Below are 18,912 nucleotides of genomic sequence, written 5' to 3'. Positions count from 1 at the left end.
AAATGCTTGAAAATTATTTTTCAATTTCACAGAATTTGAAAAAGCATGACACTCCCCCATTTTCCACCAGGAACCCATTATGTAAATTTAAATCTATCCTTTAATGATTCATTATAACTGTAAAAAAATTGCCTTGGAGCCATAATCACTCTTGGCCTGTACGTTTTACAACAATGCCCACCAATGTCATGATTCAATTTAAAAGGGTAGGAAGCATGAGTTTTTAGTCAAAGTAACACAGTGTGGTAAGACCCATTTGTGACCAAGCTTTAACTTCCTGGCTGATGTCTTGAGATGTTGCTTCAATATATCCACATAATTTTCCATCCTCATGATGCCATCTATTTTGTGAAGTGCACCAGTTCCTCCTGCAACAAAGCACCTCCACAACATGATGCTGCCACCCCCGTGCTTCACGGTTGGGATGGTGTTCTTCGGCTTGCAAGCCTCCCCCTTTTTCCTCCAAACATAACGATGGTCATTATGGCCAAACAGTTCTATTTTTGTTTCATCAGACCAGTGGACATTTATCCATAAAGTATGATATTTGTCCCCATGTGCAGTTTTTATGGCAGTTGCTTCTTCCTTGCTGAGATTCTGGGATTGATTTGCACTTTTTACAGCAAAGTATGTTTAACTCTAGGAGACAGAACGCATCTCCTTCCTGGGCAGTATGACGGCGCATGGTCCCATGGTGTTTATACTTGCGTACTATTGTTTGTACAGATGAACGTGGTAACTTCAGGTGTTTGGAAATTGCTCCCAAGGACGAATCAGACTTGTGGAGGTCTACAATTTTTTCTGAGGTCTTGACTGATTTCTTTTGATTTCCCCATGATGTCAAACAAAGAGGCACTGAATTTGAAGGTAGGCCTTGAAATACATCCGCAGGTACACCTCCAATTGACTCAAATGATGTCAATTAACCTATTAGAAGCTTCTAAAGCCATGACATCATTTTCTGGAATTTTCCAAGCTGTTTAAAGGCACGGTCAACTTAGTGTATGTAAACTTATGACCCACTGGAATTGTGAAACAGTTATAATTATGTGTGAATTATAATCTGTCTATAAACAATTGTTAGAAAAATGACTTGTGTCATGCACAAAGTCAATGTCATAACCGACTTGCCAAAACTATAGTTTGTTAACAAGAAATGTGTGGACTGGTTGAAAAACGAGTTTTAATGACTCCAACCTAAGTGTATGTAAACTTCCGACTTCAACTAAGTTAAGTCTCCTGTGCATTTGATAGTTGTAGTAAACTGAGCGAGTTAGTGTTGTCGTAGTTTTCTGTGGCTTGTAGCTAGTGCAGTAATAACCACATGGTGCAGTAATACCCACAAGGATGGATGGAGTTACAACTCATTTGTGGCCCAAAAATGAGAAGCAAGCTTTAAAGTCGGAACGGTTTGTCAGGTTGAATTGACGGACCTCTATTTCCTACCGACCTACCGGTACATCACGAGTGTCAGCAGTGATGGAGATAAAATTGGTAAAGTCGATGTGGATTTACCTCAAAACGCTATTCTATTAGCTAGCCGACTCTCCCTCTAAAAGGCCTCACTCTTCTTTGACTTTGGTAGCCAACTCAGCAGTCAATCGGTAAGTCTCCGCTCTAGACTAGTTATCTGGCTTCCTACTTAACTATGTCGACAGTGGTGGTCGGCTAGCTAAGCTAGTTAGTTATTTTAACCTGCTAGCTAGCCTAGCCAGCTAACTTTACAGGTAAAATGATTAGTTAACTGGTAGATGAAGTTAAGTATTTCCAAAACTTTGGTTTACTTTAATGTAGCTGCACGCTAGGTGTGGATAACTGGCTGACTCACGCAGAGCTAACCTAATGTTAGCAGGCTAGCAACATTGCAATGTATAAATTTATATTAAACCAAATCATTTGCGCTCATGACTACTTGTTTCAATACAATTTTCAGCCAACTTACAAGCAAATAAAATAAATTCATAAAGTATTTGCTTGTAAGTTGGCTGAAAATTGTATTGAAACAAGTAGTCATAAGCACAAATGATTTGGTTTAATTTGACGTTATACATTGCAATGTTGCTAGCCAACTAGCCTGCTAACATTACGTTAGCTCTGCGTGAGTCAGACAGTTTAATTTGAAGTTATACATTTGAAGTTATTTCTGCTGTAGTTTACAATGGGGAATAATAGACTGGCTTCGCAGGTCCTCCATATTAAGTCACATCCCGCAAATGTTTTTTTCCGGCATGACTTCGACTTTCTTCAGAATTCTCATCAGTTTTAAATAAAAACTCGCATTGAGACTTTTGATGTTTATTCTAATGCAAATTCATATGTTACATGTGGTTATGTTTATTCTACCTACCTTTAAAGGCCATGCTCTCTCTTAATTGAAAGACCAATGCAGCAGTTTTCATCCAAATATCAAGGACTGTCTTGGTGTGGTCTGAGTGAGGGGCCTAACTGAGCGAGCCTAATGGGATTGATCAGTAAATTAAAAACTAGCTGCTATTGGCAGAGAGGTTTGAAACTTGTTATTGATCGATTAACTTACACCGCCTGGTGATGTCACCATGCAGGCCAAAACTCCATCCCATCAAAACACGCTGAAATTTCAGGCAGCCTTTTCAAACAGCTCTTACATTAAAAGTGCATTATCAGCATTTTCACAATTTCAGTATTATTCCCACCTGTGTGGAAATACACACAACTGTTCAAAAGTTGTGTCACTTAGACATTTCCTTGTTTTACATGAAAATATACATGAAATTAGTTACAAAATATAGTCAAGATGTTGACAAGGTTATAATGATTTTTAATTTCAATAATTGTGTCCTTTGCTTTCGTCAAAGAATCCTCCATTTGCAGCAATTACAGCCTTGCAGACCTTGACATTCTAGTCATCAATTTGTTGAGGTAATCTGAAGGGATTTGACCCCATGCTTCCCGAAGCACCTCCCCAAGTTGGATTGGTTTGATTGCCAGCGCAATAGGGTTGAGATCCGGTGACTATGCTGGTCACTCCATTATAGACAGAATACCAGAATACTGCTTCTTCCCTAAATAGTTCTTGCATAGTTTGGAGCTGTGATTTGGGTCATTGTCCTGTTGTAGGAGGAAATTAGCTCCAATTAAGCGCCATCCACAGGGTTTGGCATGACTTTGAAAAATTTGTGATAGCCTTCCTTCTTCAAGATCCCCTTTACAAATCTCCCACTTTACAACCACCAAAGCAACCCCAGACCATCACACTGCCTCCACCATGCTTGACAAATGGTGTCAAGCACTCCTCCAGCATCTTTTCATTTTTTTCTGCGTCTCACGAATGTTCTTCTTTGTGATCCAAAGACCTCAAACTAAGATTTGTCTGTCCATAACACTTTTTTCTAATCTTCCTCTGTCCAGTGTCTGTGTTCTTTTGCTCATCTTAATCTTTTCTTTTTATTGGCTAGTTTGCGCTGTTTTGTCAAGGGAGTAGTGCACAGCGTTGTATGAGATCTTCAGTTTCTTGGCAATTTCTCACATGGAATGGACTTCATTTCTCAGAACAAGAATAGACTGATGAGTTTCAGAAGAAATGTATTTGTTTCTGGCCATTTTGAACCTGTAATCGAACCCACAAATGCTGATGCGCCAGATACTCAACTAGTCTAAAGAAGGCCAGTTGTATTGCTTCTTTAATAAGAACAACAGTTTTATGCTGTGCTAACATAATTCCAAAAGGGTTTTCTAATGATTAATCAGCCTTTTAAAATGATAAACTTGGATTAGCTAACAACGTGCCATTGGAACACTGGAGTGATGGTTGCTGATAATGGGTTTCTGTACACCTATGTAGAGATTCCATCTACTACACTAACAATGTCTACACTATATTTCTGACCAATTTTATGTTATTTTAATGGGCATATTTCTTTGCATTTCTTTCAAAAACAAGGACATTTCTAAGTGACCCCAAACCTTTGAACGGTAGTGTATATAAAACACACGAACATCACGTTTTGACTGCACTAGGCCTTTAAAAAGGGGAATGCCAACTGGGGATTTTCCAATACGGATAATTGTCCCCCACAATTAAATCGGGGAGGGGACTATTCATCCGTACGTTCATTCATACTTACTTTTGTAAGTTAGACACGTGATATCTCAGAAAACACATTTTTACGAAACTTGGTTGAATGATGCGTCTTGCCATAGAGATCCAGCATTTACAAAATTACACTGATTGGACCAAGTTAGGCGCTGCATAATTTGTGGGAGACGACATGTTTACTGTTGTTAAGTTTATTAGAGGACTAGCACAAATAGGCTTCCTCTTTAAGTGTACTGTTTGTGAGTGACGCTAACCACATCTGAGAGAGAAGGCTGGGAGAGATTGGAATCCACTAAGCCACGTGGGGGGGAGCATGGAATTCACATTGCCTCCAACATCAATCAGGCCCCAGAGAGGGACCGTACTCCTAGGGTCCATGTCTGGTGGGTAGCGCACCAGGGGCATGCCTGCTCCATATGGCAGAACTCTAGTGAGAGTCGACACAAATCATATTGGCTCCTACACAGTCAGCTCAAAAATGATTGCCACCCTTAAAGATGAGCAAAAAAGACAGTATAAAATAAATACAAATACTGAGCTATATTGTATGCCCCCACCACCACCCAAACAAAAAGTTCTTATTTTATACTAGTACAATTGCTCAAAGAAAAGAGATTGTTTATCAAGTAATTATTATTTTTCTTAAAAAGAATGGGTCAAAATTATTGGCACCCCTGTTTTCAATACTCCGGCACCCTCCCCCTCAAAAGGATAATGGCACTGAGCATTTTTGTTAAATGTTTTCTATTGATTGGAGAACACATTGGGAGAGATCTTAGACCATGCCTCCATGCACTGTCTTTCCAGATCCTTGATTTTCTTTGTCTGTGCTTATCGACTGCCCTTCAATTCAAACCACAGGAGAGATGGCCATTGCAAAATGTTCAATTCTTGGTAAATTAACCATTTATTTGTGGAGATTTTACCCGTGAGCAAGGCACTTAACCCTAATTTGCTCCAGGGGTGCCGTACTACAATTGCTGACCCTGTAAAACAACACATTTCACTGCACCTCTCTGATGTATGTGACAATAAAACATGTATTTTTTGTGTCTTGCTGAAAGATCCACTTCTTATACTAAAAAGTCAAGTTTCAGCCTCCTGGCAGAAGCAACCAGATTCTTGGCTAAAACTCGCTGGTACTAGGCAATTTTCTTTAAAAATACTAATTTAACATTTTTTTTTCTGTATAAAATATATATACACAATATATACACAATATATATACAGCCCAGTATTTGTATTTATTGTATGCAGTCTTTTTTTCTCATCTTTATCAAGGGTGCCAATAATTGTTGACCTTATTGTACTATACAGAAGCAGCCCAGGAAGGTAGTCTAGTAATGGACTCCACCAAGCCAGGCAGTAAACTGTCAAGCTCTAAAAACACATTGCACTCCGCTTGATCAAATGCCAAGACCAATTTAGTAGTACCTGGTGCTGTTTCATGTTTCCCTCACCCTCCTTCCTACCTACCACTGTAGCGAATCAATTTGCAATGTAGGAACTAGATGAACGAATACCTTCCTTCCGCCATACAGCTAAGGCTTTCAAGCCCTGGGATCTCAGTTCCACCAGAATGTGACCTCCATAAATAAAATATGACTGAGTAAAAAACAAAGAACCAGTTGTATGAATGATGAAGAGAATACATGTGATAAGACCTGCCCGACCAATCAATGGACTGCGTGACAAGACTCGTATTTAGAGGTTTCGGCATCGAACAAAGACACAATTCGAGGTAAGCTGTGACTTTCAATAATGACGCTAAAACATGAGAGCAACCGCAGCACAGAGAGCTCAGACCCATTTGTCCACAGTACGACTCATAAAACAACTACTGCCGAAGGCATGAACACAAATCAACGGACTATTTTCAAAAGGTCCACCATGCTGAAGCCTGATAGGATATGTCATTTAAGGTCCTGTACTGATTCAACTCATAACTTTAAAAAAGTTAGAAAACATAAGAATTTGGAAATATTAAAAAAACACTGCTCTTTGATGTCAGGATGACAAAACAGCATCTGTCTCGTGTTAAAACAAGACGACCTGTACTGACTGTGTTGTAACTGGGGGGCCTCCCCTGGTGTTTGTCTATCATTACTGGAGCTCAGCGGAGATCAAAGACAATGGGATGTACTAATTAGAGGGCAGGGGTGTCTCTGCTCCCCTGTGACAGACTGCACCCCACGAGGGGGATGGCATTTGATTTGGCCCCCGGCTGCCAAACGTCACTATACCAGCCAGAGGGGAGACACAAACACACACACACACACAGTCACTGAAGACTTACTGTAAGTGCAGGTCATTTCCTGTTGTGCACAAGGCCAACCAACAACTAATTGGTAGAGCAATAAGGAGAGTTGGTACATGAGGGGAAAAATGAACTGTGTGCAATGTCAATGCAAACCTCTTTATATGAGGGATGCTATGAACTAAACTTCATACATTAAAAAGTCTTGATTGAAATGCCTAAAAATGAATACATATCATTGGGAACACATTGATGAGTTTAGTAGTCTGTCATTTTAAACATCAGTAATGTGGATTGAGTCGGGGGGGAGAAAGAAACATCTGACAAACCACTTCGCTCCAGCTTCACATCTGGCCCCAGCTTCACATCTGGCCCATTAGTAAACCAGGAGTCTCGAACTGCTATCAAAGGGAAATTACTGCCTTAACTTTGTGTGTGTTGCAGTTGTTCGAGCAGAGGATTGGGGTGGGGTGGGGTGCAGAGCAGACCACTCCTCTGTACAAGCCAGATGAAACCACCAACATCAAGAGACAATAATGACTTTAAGATGAATAAAATAACTATTTTTTCTGTCTCCATCTAGCAGACGGATCTAAAGACCCCGCAGCGAAAGAGAGAAAAAAAAGCCAAAAACGTTGACGCTAAGCACCCCACTGAAACAGGCTCTGGTTTGTCATTTTCGGGACTGTGGTCGGTTCATGTGACTCCTAGTGCATAGGAGAGCTCAAAATCTGGCAGGGAGTGGTCCGAGTGAAACAGGCGGCAGCAGCATTAACAGGGTTTCGGTCACGAGGTGACCGACTTCGGATGGGAGGGTTAGATAGGGCGTTTAGTCTTATGATCAAGGCTGTGTAGGAAGAGAGTTCTTCCCTCTCAGCATAGAGATTCACATAACTAAACCACAACCAAATCATTGAATTGCTATCAAGATGTCATCAAACAACTTGTAATCCAGCCAAACATCACATCTGAGTGCAGTCCAGTGCCTGGTTGATCTAAAATGGGGCAATCAGCAGCTGCTACATGGATTGTTTGACTTATAAATTAATGATATATATCCATTGATACTTGAAGAATATAACTTACAAATGCCTCATGAGCTTAGTTCAACTGTCACACTCCATGAGAACCCAAAATATAAACTTTTTTACTCCAACTTCTGTAAACAAAGCCAATGTAAACAAACACTATATAGCCTCAAAACATAGATAATCCATAATACAAAAATTACAGTTTCATCAGTCAGTGCATCCATAGCTCTGCCCATGAATTTGAGAGGGGTTACATTTCTCCAGCCCCTCAACTTTTTACCAAAACAGGAGCAGGGAGCTTTGTTATCATTTTAACTGCCGATCGCCGCTTTAGGGCTGTAGGATGATGGACGTATCATTAGGAGAAAACTCTGGGCCCTGCTGCTGACTATGTGAATGTGCCAAGGATTTATCCAATATAACGAGGTACCAGAGTTCTCCCTGTTCATTTCAAGACAAGAAACGACTTCCGTCAGATCAGTGGGATCTGACCTCTTACCTCTACAGAAGAGCTTACCTTTTTGAGCAAGCGTGTGGAGTCCTCGCTGATCTGCATGAAGCGCATGATGACGTTGTTCAGGTAGATGTCACTGAGGGTGGCGTGGTCCTTGCTCTCCCTCCTCACCTGGTTCAGCAGCAGGTACCAGCAGTTGACCGGTGACAGCAGGTTCTGGTCCTTCCTATAGGGGGACACAGCAATCAATCAACTGGGTTGTATTCCTTAGACACAAAAACATATGAAAACAGACCGAAACGGGGATGGACTAAACTGCTCGTTGGCATTTTTCGTTGCAAAACATTTTGCTACAGAGTGCCCTAATGAATATGACCCTGACCTCCTTACAGAAACTGCTTCCCCTGACTGCTCAGGTTCATTCATACAAAAAAAAAAAACTCAAAAAAGAGACAGGTCAGTTAAGGTAGCTTATTCATTATACATTTCACTGCTGATCACACAGAGAGAGAAACAAGAGACAGGCACAAGGAGAGGCGGGGACATGTAGGGAAGTATTCATGCTCCCTGAGAGACAGAGAGAGCGAGTATGCCTGTGCGCACATGTGTATGTGCGCGTGCATGCGTGTGTCCTCGCCTGGCTCTCTGCCGGCTGTCTTTGCAATCTGTGCTGAGAGATACCTACCTGACAGCTATATCCTGTCAGCCTAACTGTCCTCATCTAGTGAGATGATTTAAGACTTCCTAAAGTGGATCAAGTCCCATCATAAAAGTAATAGCTAGTGGGGATGTTTCTTCCACAGCCCTCCCCTGGTGATGAATGCCCTATATAATAGCATGCACTCTATATAATCAGCACCGAGTGCATACTGCGCCTGAAGGAGAGTTTGTATCAACGACATTTCTGGGGCATAGCCGTAGGAGCGATGTTCTGAGTGGACCGGACTTCTCGCAACAGGGGAGAGCGCCCTCCACAAGTAAGCTTAGGAGACTCGAGACTTCCTTGTAAGATCATTTGTTAGAGAAGGTACTTTACATGTAGTAAAGTTTTGGAATAGTGCATTACAAGAGACAAAACAGGAAGAGAGAGAGAGGGGAGGAGAGGCGTTTCCCCTCTAGTGCGCCTGCCTGTCCGCATACTGCGGGATATTGTCCAGGCCTGAGAGAGAGCAAGAGAGACAGACACAGAGTGAGCCACGGCTGTGCATAAGCAACGGCCTGCAGCAGGCTGACTCCGTTGAATCTAAAACATTCCTCCTGCTATGGAGCTAGCCCAGGGAAGGCAGGAGGCCAGAAGAGAGGCCAGGGCCTGAGGCTTTAGGGCCAGCAGGGAGGACCATATGGAAGCCCTCCTCTGGAACTCTGGAAGGGCTTCCCCCTGAATGTCAGTCAAAGACAGGCAAACACAACAGGTGAAACTTTGTACATTCACCCTGGCCCACGACTCATGCTGCAGCCCTTAACTACATACCTCTATGATGATAGCTGCTGGAAGAGCAGATGTTTTTCTCCTGACAGACAGTGGACAAAACATTCCGGACCACAGAGCTGAAACATTGTCTCTCCCTCTCTTGGAAAACAGGAAATGGTGCATGTGACAAAAGACAGGACTGGAAATGAAAAACATCCCGGCGAAACGCAAGGCCATTTTTCATAGACGATGTAAAATAAGGAATAATCCAATTTAGCTAAAAGTGGTGCGTCCGGGGGCAACATGTACAGACCTGCATTCAGAGGGAAGTTACCAAGAAGAAACAGTTACAGTGACTTCAGAAAGTATTCACACCCCTCGACTCCTTCCACATTTTGCTGTGTTACAAAGTGGGATTAAAACGGATTTAATTCGATTTTTTTGTGGAGGATCACAAAGTACTCTAATGTCAAAACGTAAGAAAACATTTATAACGTGTAAAAATTTAAAAAATAACCCCCCCCCCCCAAAATCTTGATTAGATAAGTATTCAATAGATGTTAGAATCACTGTTGGCAGCGATTACAGCTGTGACTCTTTCTGGGTAAGTCTCTAACAGCTTTGCACACTTGGAATGTGCAACATTTATGACTCGTTTCAAGAAACTAGGCGTATGTCGCACATCACTACTTCACAGGAGAAACATTTGAATGGAATTTTTTATATATGTTTTTGGAGAGAAATACCTTCATAACAAACTTGTATGTCATCTGTAAATCAGAATGAAATTGTTAATGAGCATAGTTAGATTTGTCACGCTAACCTTCCCGCTAGCCATGATCGGCTGAGATAATGGAGGGGCGGGACATGCCGAGAGATGACTTAGGATTGGTCGTCCATGTAGATTGCTTCTGTCTATAACATGAGCTGCTAAGTATGCGGGAATATTCCTGTCTACATTCTGGGAAAATGTTGTGAAGGACATACTTTCTGGAGGATGATCGTGCTTGACTTTCTAGGACTCTGAAAATTAATCAAACAATGAAGAGATTTAGGTAAAAATAATTTAATTGAACGAGACAATATAGCGTCTTCTGATAACAATGTTGGGGAAGAAACGGTGTCGTTGTCATGGAAGAAGTTGACCGAGTTTTGAAATCAGTGGAATGCCCGGTGGAAGCAGAGAGATGATTGCCAAATGCGGAGAGGCCAAAAAAGAGAACACGGAAAGAAGACTGATGTATAAAACACCGGTCTCTGGATTACATCTTTAAACTAAGGGCAACCAGGGCATCCGTGACAGAGGGATGTATACAGGTAAGAGTCTAGCTACATTTTCAGATATTATACATTTCTAATTTTGTCAGAAAGGTGTTTTTATTACAAGTTAAATCATACTGTTAGCTAGCTAGCTAACGTTAGATGCATGATCTATGTAGGAGTTCAAGAAAGAGGCCCAAGTTCCAGAGTTGGAATTCTGAGTTGGATGACCTTTCAAATCAATTTTTCCCAGTCCAAGTGTTTTCTTCTCCAGAGTTCGCAGTTGTTTTGAAAGTGGCATTAGAGTTGGGATTATGGTTCATTGTTTAGCTAGCTAGCTACATGTCTAAACAAAAAAGACTCCACTATGGAAGTAATCATTTCACTAACATTTACACCTTCTGTATCCTGTGCATGTGACAAATAAAGGTTGATTTTATTTGATATAGTGTGTGTTTACAAGAGATGGTAATGTGAATAACAACATGAGTAGCACCAAAGTCAGATTAGGATATAGGCCAAGGACTAGATTTTTAAAAATTACTACTACTTTTTGCTACAACTTTCACCAATTTTAGGCTTGAAATCTTTGGTTGTTCACTACACTGTGAATCCTTAAAGAGATGCCGGAGGCTTAAGAAGGTGTGAACGATGCTGAATAGGTTTAGACAAGTCCTCTCCAGTAGGTGTACCAAAACATTCACAGGCCATTTTTCAAAAGTTGGGTTACAAGTTTCTAAAATTTGAAAGCAGAATTACTTTTTCGTTGTTCCTCAACTGCAGTTTCTAATATACCATTTTGTAGCTCTGAGTCTCTACTTTATTCAATGTAAAAAACAATGTCAAATGTTGCTACATTGGACCGAATCCAGGTGGTGCGCATTATTATTTAAAAATTCTTCAAGTTCTGTCAAAATGGTTGTTGATCATTGCTAGACAAACATTCAGGTCTTGCCATTGATTTTCAAGCAGATTTAAGTTTTAAAAAAGTTGTAGCTCAGACACTCAGGAACATTCACTGTTCTTTTGGATTGCAACCCCAGTGAAGATCCGGCCTTGTGTTTTAGGTTATTGTCCTGCTGAAAGGTGAATTAATCTCCCAGTGTCTGGAAGAAAGAAGACAACCACATTTCCCTCTAGGACTTTGTCTGTACTTAGCTCCATTCGCTTCTTTTTTATCCTGAAAAACTCCCCAGTCATTAACAATTACAAGATACTCATAACATGATGCAACCACCACTATGCTTGAAAATATGGAAAGCAGTACTCAGTAATATGTTGTATTGGATTTGCCCCAAACATAACACTTTGTATTCAGGAGAAAAAGTGAATTGCTTTACCATACCTTTTGCAGTATTAGTTTAGTACCGTGTTGCAAACAAGATGCATGTTTTGAAATATTTGTATTCTGTATAGGCTTCCTTCTTTTCACTCTGTCAATTAGGCTATTATTGTGGAGTAACTACAATGTTGTTGCTCCAACCTCAGTTTTCTCCTGTCACAGCCATTAACTATGTAACTGTTTAAAGTCACCATTGGCCTCATGGTGAAATCCCTGAGCAGTTTCCATCCACTCCGGCAGCTGAGTTAGGAAGGACGCCTGTATCTTTGTAGTGACTGGGTGTATTGATACACCATCCAAAGTGTAATTATTTACTCCACTAAGCTCAAAGGAATATTCAATGTCTGTGTTTTATTTTCACCCATCTACCAATAGGTGCCCTTCTTTGCATTGGAAAACATCCCTGGTCTTTGTGGTTGAATCGGTGTTTGAAATTCCCTGCTCGACTGGACCTTACAGATAATTGTATGTGTAATTGTATGTGTGGTGTACAGAGATGAGGTAGTCATTCAAAAATCATGTTGAACACTATTATTACAGAGTGAGTCTATGCAACTTATGTGACTTGTTAAGCACATGTTTACTCCTCTATTTAGGCTTGCCATGACAAAGGGCTTAAAGACATTTAAACTTTTCATTTGTATTAATTTGTATAAAAAATAAAATAATAATAATAATAATAAATAAATACAAATCTATTAGGACGTGATGGGGTATTGTGTGTAGGCCAGTGAAAAACTTCTAAATGTAATCCATTTTAAATTCAAGCTGTTACAACAAAATGTGTAAGGAGTCAAGGGGTTTGATACATTCTGAAGGGACTGTATGGCAGTGTCACACACACACTGTCAAGACTGCAGTTACCGTAAATCCTTTCTGCCTTATGCTTGAGTGGAGTGCCAATCTCTCATTTCTCCTCTGTTTCTGTGCGTGGATATAGCCTAGAGTGTATGGGAGGGAGAGGGTTGTCAGCAAGTGGTGAGTCTGTGTGAGAAGTGGGTGTGTTTCCTTAAAAGACCCCCAAATGAGGGAGACAGTGGTCAAAACAGATTACCCACCAGAGAAAAGGGAACCCTTCTTGGATAAGGTCCTGTGGGAGGGGAGGGGGATTACAATGAGCTCAATGCAGTGTTACGTACAAATGTGGCTCATTTACCCACCCCTACACAGGACAAAGATTAAACATCAATGGCCTGATTACCTGCATGCCCACCAATGTTGTTTACATGTTGAAATTACCTTGTGGTCTGTCCTACATTGGGAAAACCAGCAGAAGGTTTAAGACTTAAACATTTATCACATTCCTCATGTATGGTTCAATATTTTGATATTGAACGTTGACATTGTGAACCGATATTATATATTTGTACCTCCCGTTACAGGAATTGATGTCACTGAGCACTGCCCCTATATACAAGACCTTCCACCCCCACCTGGGATATGGATGCCTGATGAAGACCTAAGAGTCTAAACGTTGTTCTAAATAAAATCACCTGGGAGCCTGAACAGCAGTGTGCAGCGTTTTCCTCTTTATTTTTTCAGTTCACATAAACACCAGCACCTGCAAAAAAATAATATTTTTTTAAATCCCTGGACGTGCATATGTTCTCCAGCTTTTGTGTGCGTTTCTACTATTCTATCTGTGTGTGCGTATGTACGTGAGTATGTGATTGGCATGTCTCGAACTGTAATGAGCTTGGGCAAGGGACATCAGCTGTGACCGGAGGGTTATATAACTGGGCTCTGTGCACTAGTGTGTGTCCAACCGACCGACCCTCTCTGGCTCGCCTCAGTGCACAGAGCAGCACAGTGGGGCCCAGGCGCTGTGAATGGAGTGACCCGATTCGCCAGACAACGCACGCTACGGCCCAGTTCCTCATGAATACAGACTAAATGGCTCCCTATATAGTGCACTCGTATAGGCCCCTGGTCAAACGTTGTGCACTATATAGGGATTGTAAATAGGGTGCAATTTGGGATGCAGGCTGAAAGAAAAGGGCTGAAATGACCATCGCAGCATTCTTTCACCCCTTGCTATAACACATCCAATACAATGAAGAACAGACGGGAACTTACAATTACAGTCTCAGAAAAGTCAGCGAATGGAGGAAACAGGGTCATTATTCCAAATGCGGGACTTAGTGTAGATGGAAACACCACAGGGAGCCATTGAATGAACACTAGCCATTCCAATAAATCAATGGCCAAACAGTGGGGCTGTGTGCTGGCTAATGAGACAACCTGCTGGACCAAATGACAGGCCATGTGCGCGCGCTCGTGTGTGTGTGTGTGCAGAGAGGGCCATGGCAGCAGTGACCTCAGGGACTCTACTACCTAGCCTACATAACTGGCAGGAAACTCTCAATGTCATAATTTCCCCACAATGCAGGGATTAGGTCAGACAGACAGGTATAGACAGGAGGGTGAGAACTATGGTCCTCAGAGGAGAGGATAAAGAAAGACAGAGAGAGTGTGCATGTGTTTAGGAGTGAGCTTACAATTGCATACAGGTGTGTGTGTGTGTTCTCACATGTATACATGCATGCATGACATTGCAGTGCATTCAGAAAGTATTCAGACCCCTTGACTCCTTCCACATTGTTACGTTACATCCTTATTCTAAAACTGATTAAACCGTTTTTACCTCATCAATCTACACACAAAGCACCATAATGATAAAGCAAAAAAATTAAATATCACATTTACATAATTATTCAGACCCATTAGTCAGGACTTTGTTGAAGCACTTTTGGCAGCGATTACAGCCTCGAGTCTTCTTGGGTATGACGCTACAAGCTTAGCACACATACAGTACCAGTCAAAATTTTGGACACCTACTAATGCAAAGGTTTTTCTTTATTTTTACTATTTTCTACATTGTAAATTAATAGTGAATACATCAAAACTATCAAATAACACATATGGAATCATGTAGAAACCACAAGTGTTAAAAAAAAAACATTTTATATTTGAGATTATTCAAATAGCCACCCTTTGCCTAGATGACAGCTCTGCACACTCTTGGAATTTTCTCAACCAGCTCATGAGGTAGTCACCTGGAATGCATTTCAATTGGCAGTTAAAGTTAATTTGTGGAATTTCTTTCCTTCTTAATTCTTCATGCATTTTAGCCAATCAGTTGTCATAACAAGGTACTGTAGTGGTGGTGTACAGAAGATGGACCTATTTGGTAAAAGACCAAGTCTATATTATTGCAAGAACAGCTCAAATAAGTAAAGAGAAATAACAGTCCATCATATCTTTAAGACATGAAGGTCAGTCAATGCAAAAATGTAAAAGAACTTTGAAAAAAACATCAAGCGCTATGATGAAACTGGCTCTCATGAGAACCGCCACAGGAAAGGAAGACCCAGAGTTACCTCTGCTGCAGAGGATACACTCATTAGATGTACCAGCCTCAGAAATAGGCAATTAACTGCACCTCAGTTTGAAGCCCAAATAAATGGTTCAGAGTTCAAGTAACAGACATCTCAACATCAACTGTGTGAATCAGACCTTCATGGTCAAATTGCTGCAAAGAAACCACTACTAAAGGACACCAATAAGAAGAAGACTTGCTTGGGCCAAGAAACACGAGCGGTGGAAATCTGTCCTGCGGTCTGATGAGTCCAAATTTTGTTTCCAAGCAGCTGTGTCTTTGAGAGACGGAGAGTAAGTGAACGGATGATCTCCGCATGTGTGGTTAACCACCGTAAAGCATGTAGGTGATGGTGTGAGGGTGCTTTGCTGGTGACAAGGTCACTGATTTATTTGGAATTTTAAAAAAATAGGTACACTTAACCAGCATGGCGACCAATACATTCTGCAGCAATACACCATCTCATCTAGTTTGCGCTTAGTTTTTCAACAGGACAATGGCCCAAAACACATCTCCAGGCTGTGTAAGGGCTATTTGACCAATAAGGAGAGTGATGGAATGCTGCATCAGATGACCTGGCCTCCACAATCATCCAACCTCAACCCAATTTAGATGGTTTGGGATGACTTGGACCGCAGAGTGACGGAAAAGCAGCCAACAAGTGCTCAGCATATGTGGGAACTTCAAGACTGTTGGAAAAGCATTCCAGATCACTACCTCATGAAGTTGGGTGAGTGAATGCAAAGAGTGTGCAAAGTGTTCAAAGCAAAGGGTGTCTACTTTGAAGAATCAAAAATATATTTGACACTTTTTAGTTAATACACGATTACATGTGTTATTTCATAGTTTTGATGCCTTCACTATTATTCTACAATGTATAAAATGTTTTTTTTTAAATGTAAAAACCTTGAATGAAAAGGTGTCCAAACTTTTGACTGGTATTGTATATTTGGGGATTTTCTCCCATTCTTCTGTGCAGATCCTGTCAAGCTCAGTCAGGTTGGATCGGGAGCGTCGCCGCACAGCTATTTTCAGATCTCTCCAGAGATGTTCGATTGGGCTCTGGCTGGGCCACTCAAGGTCATTCAGACTTGTCCCGAAGCCACCCCTGCATTGTCTTGGCTGTGTGCTTAGGGTCATTGTCCTGATGGAAGGTGAACCTTCGCCCCAGTCTGAGGTCCAGAGCGCTCAAGCAGGTTTTCATCAAGGATCTCTGTATAATTTCTCCCTTAATCTTTCCCTCAATCCTGACTAGTCTCCCAGTCCCTGCCGCTGAAAAACATCCCCACAGCATGATGCTGCTACCACCATGCTTCACCGTAGGGATGGTGCCAGGTTTTTTCCAGAAGTGACGCTTGGCATTCAGGCCAAAGAGTTTAATCTTGATTTCATCAGACCAGAGAATCTGGTTTCTCATGGTCCGAGAGTCCTTTAGGTGCCTGTTGGCAAACTCCAAGAGGGCTGTCATGTGCCATTTGCTGAGGAGTGGCTTCAGTCTGGCCACTCTACCATAAAGGCCTGATTGATGGAGTGCTGCAGAGAGGGTTGTCCTGCTGGAAGGTCCTCCCATCGCCACAGAGGAACTCTGGAGCTCTGTCAGAGTGACCATCAGGTTCTTGGTAAACTCCCTGACCAAGGCCCTTCTCCCTCGACTGCTCAGTTTGGCCAGGCGGCCAGCTCTAGGAAGAGTCTTGGTGGTTACAAACTTCTCCCATTTAAGAATGATGGAGGCCACTGTGTTCTTTGGGACCTTCAATGCTGCAGACATGCTTTGGTACCCTTCCCCAGATCTGTGCCTCGACACAACCTTGTCTCAGAGCTCTACAGGAAAGTCCTTTGACCTCATGGCTTGGTTTTTGCTCTGACATGCACAGTAAACTGTGACTTTATCTACACAGGTGTGTGCCTTTCCAAATCATGTCCGATTGAATTTAACACATGTGGACTCCAATCAAGTTATAGAAACACCTCAAGGATAATCAATGGAAACAAGACAGAAATACCTTATTTACTTATCAACAGAGGCCCTATCTGTAATGGCAAATCCCTTCAGGGCCTCTACCATAAGATATTTCCCATTAATTTCCTCATCACTAGCTTAAATGGCAGTCTCTCTCTGGGTGGAATGCAAACGGTTATAATGTTAGTATGTTGTACATTGAGTGTACAAAACATTAGGAAAACCTCTTTCCATGACATTATACTGAGCAAAAATAAATGCAATATGCAAAAATTTCAATGATTTTACTGAGTTACAGTTCATATGAGGAAATCAGTCAATTTAAATAAATTCATTAGGCCCTAATCTATGGATTTCACATGACTTGGGCAGGGGCGCAGCCACGGGTGGTCCTGGCTCCCAAGTGGGTGGGCCTATTCCCTCCCAGGTAACGCTGTTGGGTTTTTCAAGCTCAACAGTTTACTATTTGCATAAAGGGGAAGCATTGGAACCAACTTGGAACCAACAGCCCTGTGGAACGATTTCGATACCTTGTAGAGTCCATGCCCCGATGAATTGAGGCTGTTCTGAGCTCAGTGTACAACTGTAGGCAATTGGTCTTCTGTGGCTCAGTTGGTAGAGCATGGCGCTTCCAAAGCTAGTATGGTGGGTTCAAGTCATGCTGGGGCCACCCATTTGAAAAATGGATGTATGGCATGAGTCGCTAAGTCGCTTTGTATAAAAATGTGGCATACAGTGCCTTGCGAAAGTATTCGGCCCCCTTGAACTTTGCGACCTTTTGCCACATTTCAGGCTTAAAACAAAGATATAAAACTGTATTTTTTTGTGAAGAATCAACAACAAGTGGGACACAATCATGAAGTGGAACAACATTTATTGGATATTTCAAACTTTTTTAACATATCAAAAACTGAAAAATTGGGCGTGTAAAATTATTCAGCCCCTTTACTTTCAGTGCAGCAAACTCTCTCCAGAAGTTCAGTGAGGATCTCTGAATGATCCAATGTTGACCTAAATGACTAATGATGATAAATACAATCCACCTGTGTGTAATCAAGTCTCCGTATAAATGCACCTGCACTGTGATAGTCTCAGAGGTCCGTTAAAAGCGCAGAGAGCATCATGAAGAACAAGGAACACACCAGGCAGGTCCGAGATACTGTTGTGAAGAAGTTTAAAGCCGGATTTGGATACAAAAAGATTTCCCAAGCTTTAAACATCCCAAGGAGCACTGTGCAAGCGATAATATTGAAATGGAAGGAGTATCAGACCACTGCAAATCTACCAAGACCTGGCCGTCCCTCTAAACTTTCAGCTCATACAAGGAGAAGACTGATCAGAGATGCAGCCAAGAGGCCCATGATCACTCTGGATGAACTGCAGAGATCTACAGCTGAGGTGGGAGACTCTGTCCATAGGACAACAATCAGTCGTATATTGCACAAATCTGGCCTTTATGGAAGAGTGGCAAGAAGAAAGCCATTTCTTAAAGATATCCATAAAAAGTGTCGTTTAAAGTTTGCCACAAGCCACCTGGGAGACACACCAAACATGTGGAAGAAGGTGCTCTGGTCAGATGAAACCAAAATTGAACTTTTTGGCAACAATGCAAAATGTTAAGTTTGGTGTAAAAGCAACACAGCTCATCACCCTGAACACACCATCCCCACTGTCAAACATCCAATTGAGAATCTGTGGAAAGAACTGAAAACTGCTGTTCACAAATGCTCTCCATACAACCTC

General features: G+C 41.6%; 1 protein-coding gene across 2 annotated transcripts in view; it reads right to left on the bottom strand.

The window, feature by feature from the left end:
* The window catches only part of LOC109889539 (SLIT-ROBO Rho GTPase-activating protein 1), a 158,798-nt gene that overhangs the window by 76,327 nt on the left and 63,559 nt on the right, over window positions 1-18,912 (bottom strand). For both annotated transcript variants that reach the window (XM_020481031.2, XM_031822956.1), the window contains exon 3: window positions 7,881-8,043. In XM_020481031.2, the coding sequence (XP_020336620.2) occupies window positions 7,881-8,043 (163 nt within the window). The remainder of the gene's footprint in view (window positions 1-7,880; window positions 8,044-18,912) is intronic.

Source organism: Oncorhynchus kisutch, linkage group LG4 (assembly GCF_002021735.2).
Source record: "Oncorhynchus kisutch isolate 150728-3 linkage group LG4, Okis_V2, whole genome shotgun sequence".
Taxonomy (NCBI): domain Eukaryota; kingdom Metazoa; phylum Chordata; class Actinopteri; order Salmoniformes; family Salmonidae; genus Oncorhynchus; species Oncorhynchus kisutch.
This window is presented reverse-complemented; position numbering and strand designations above follow the sequence as displayed.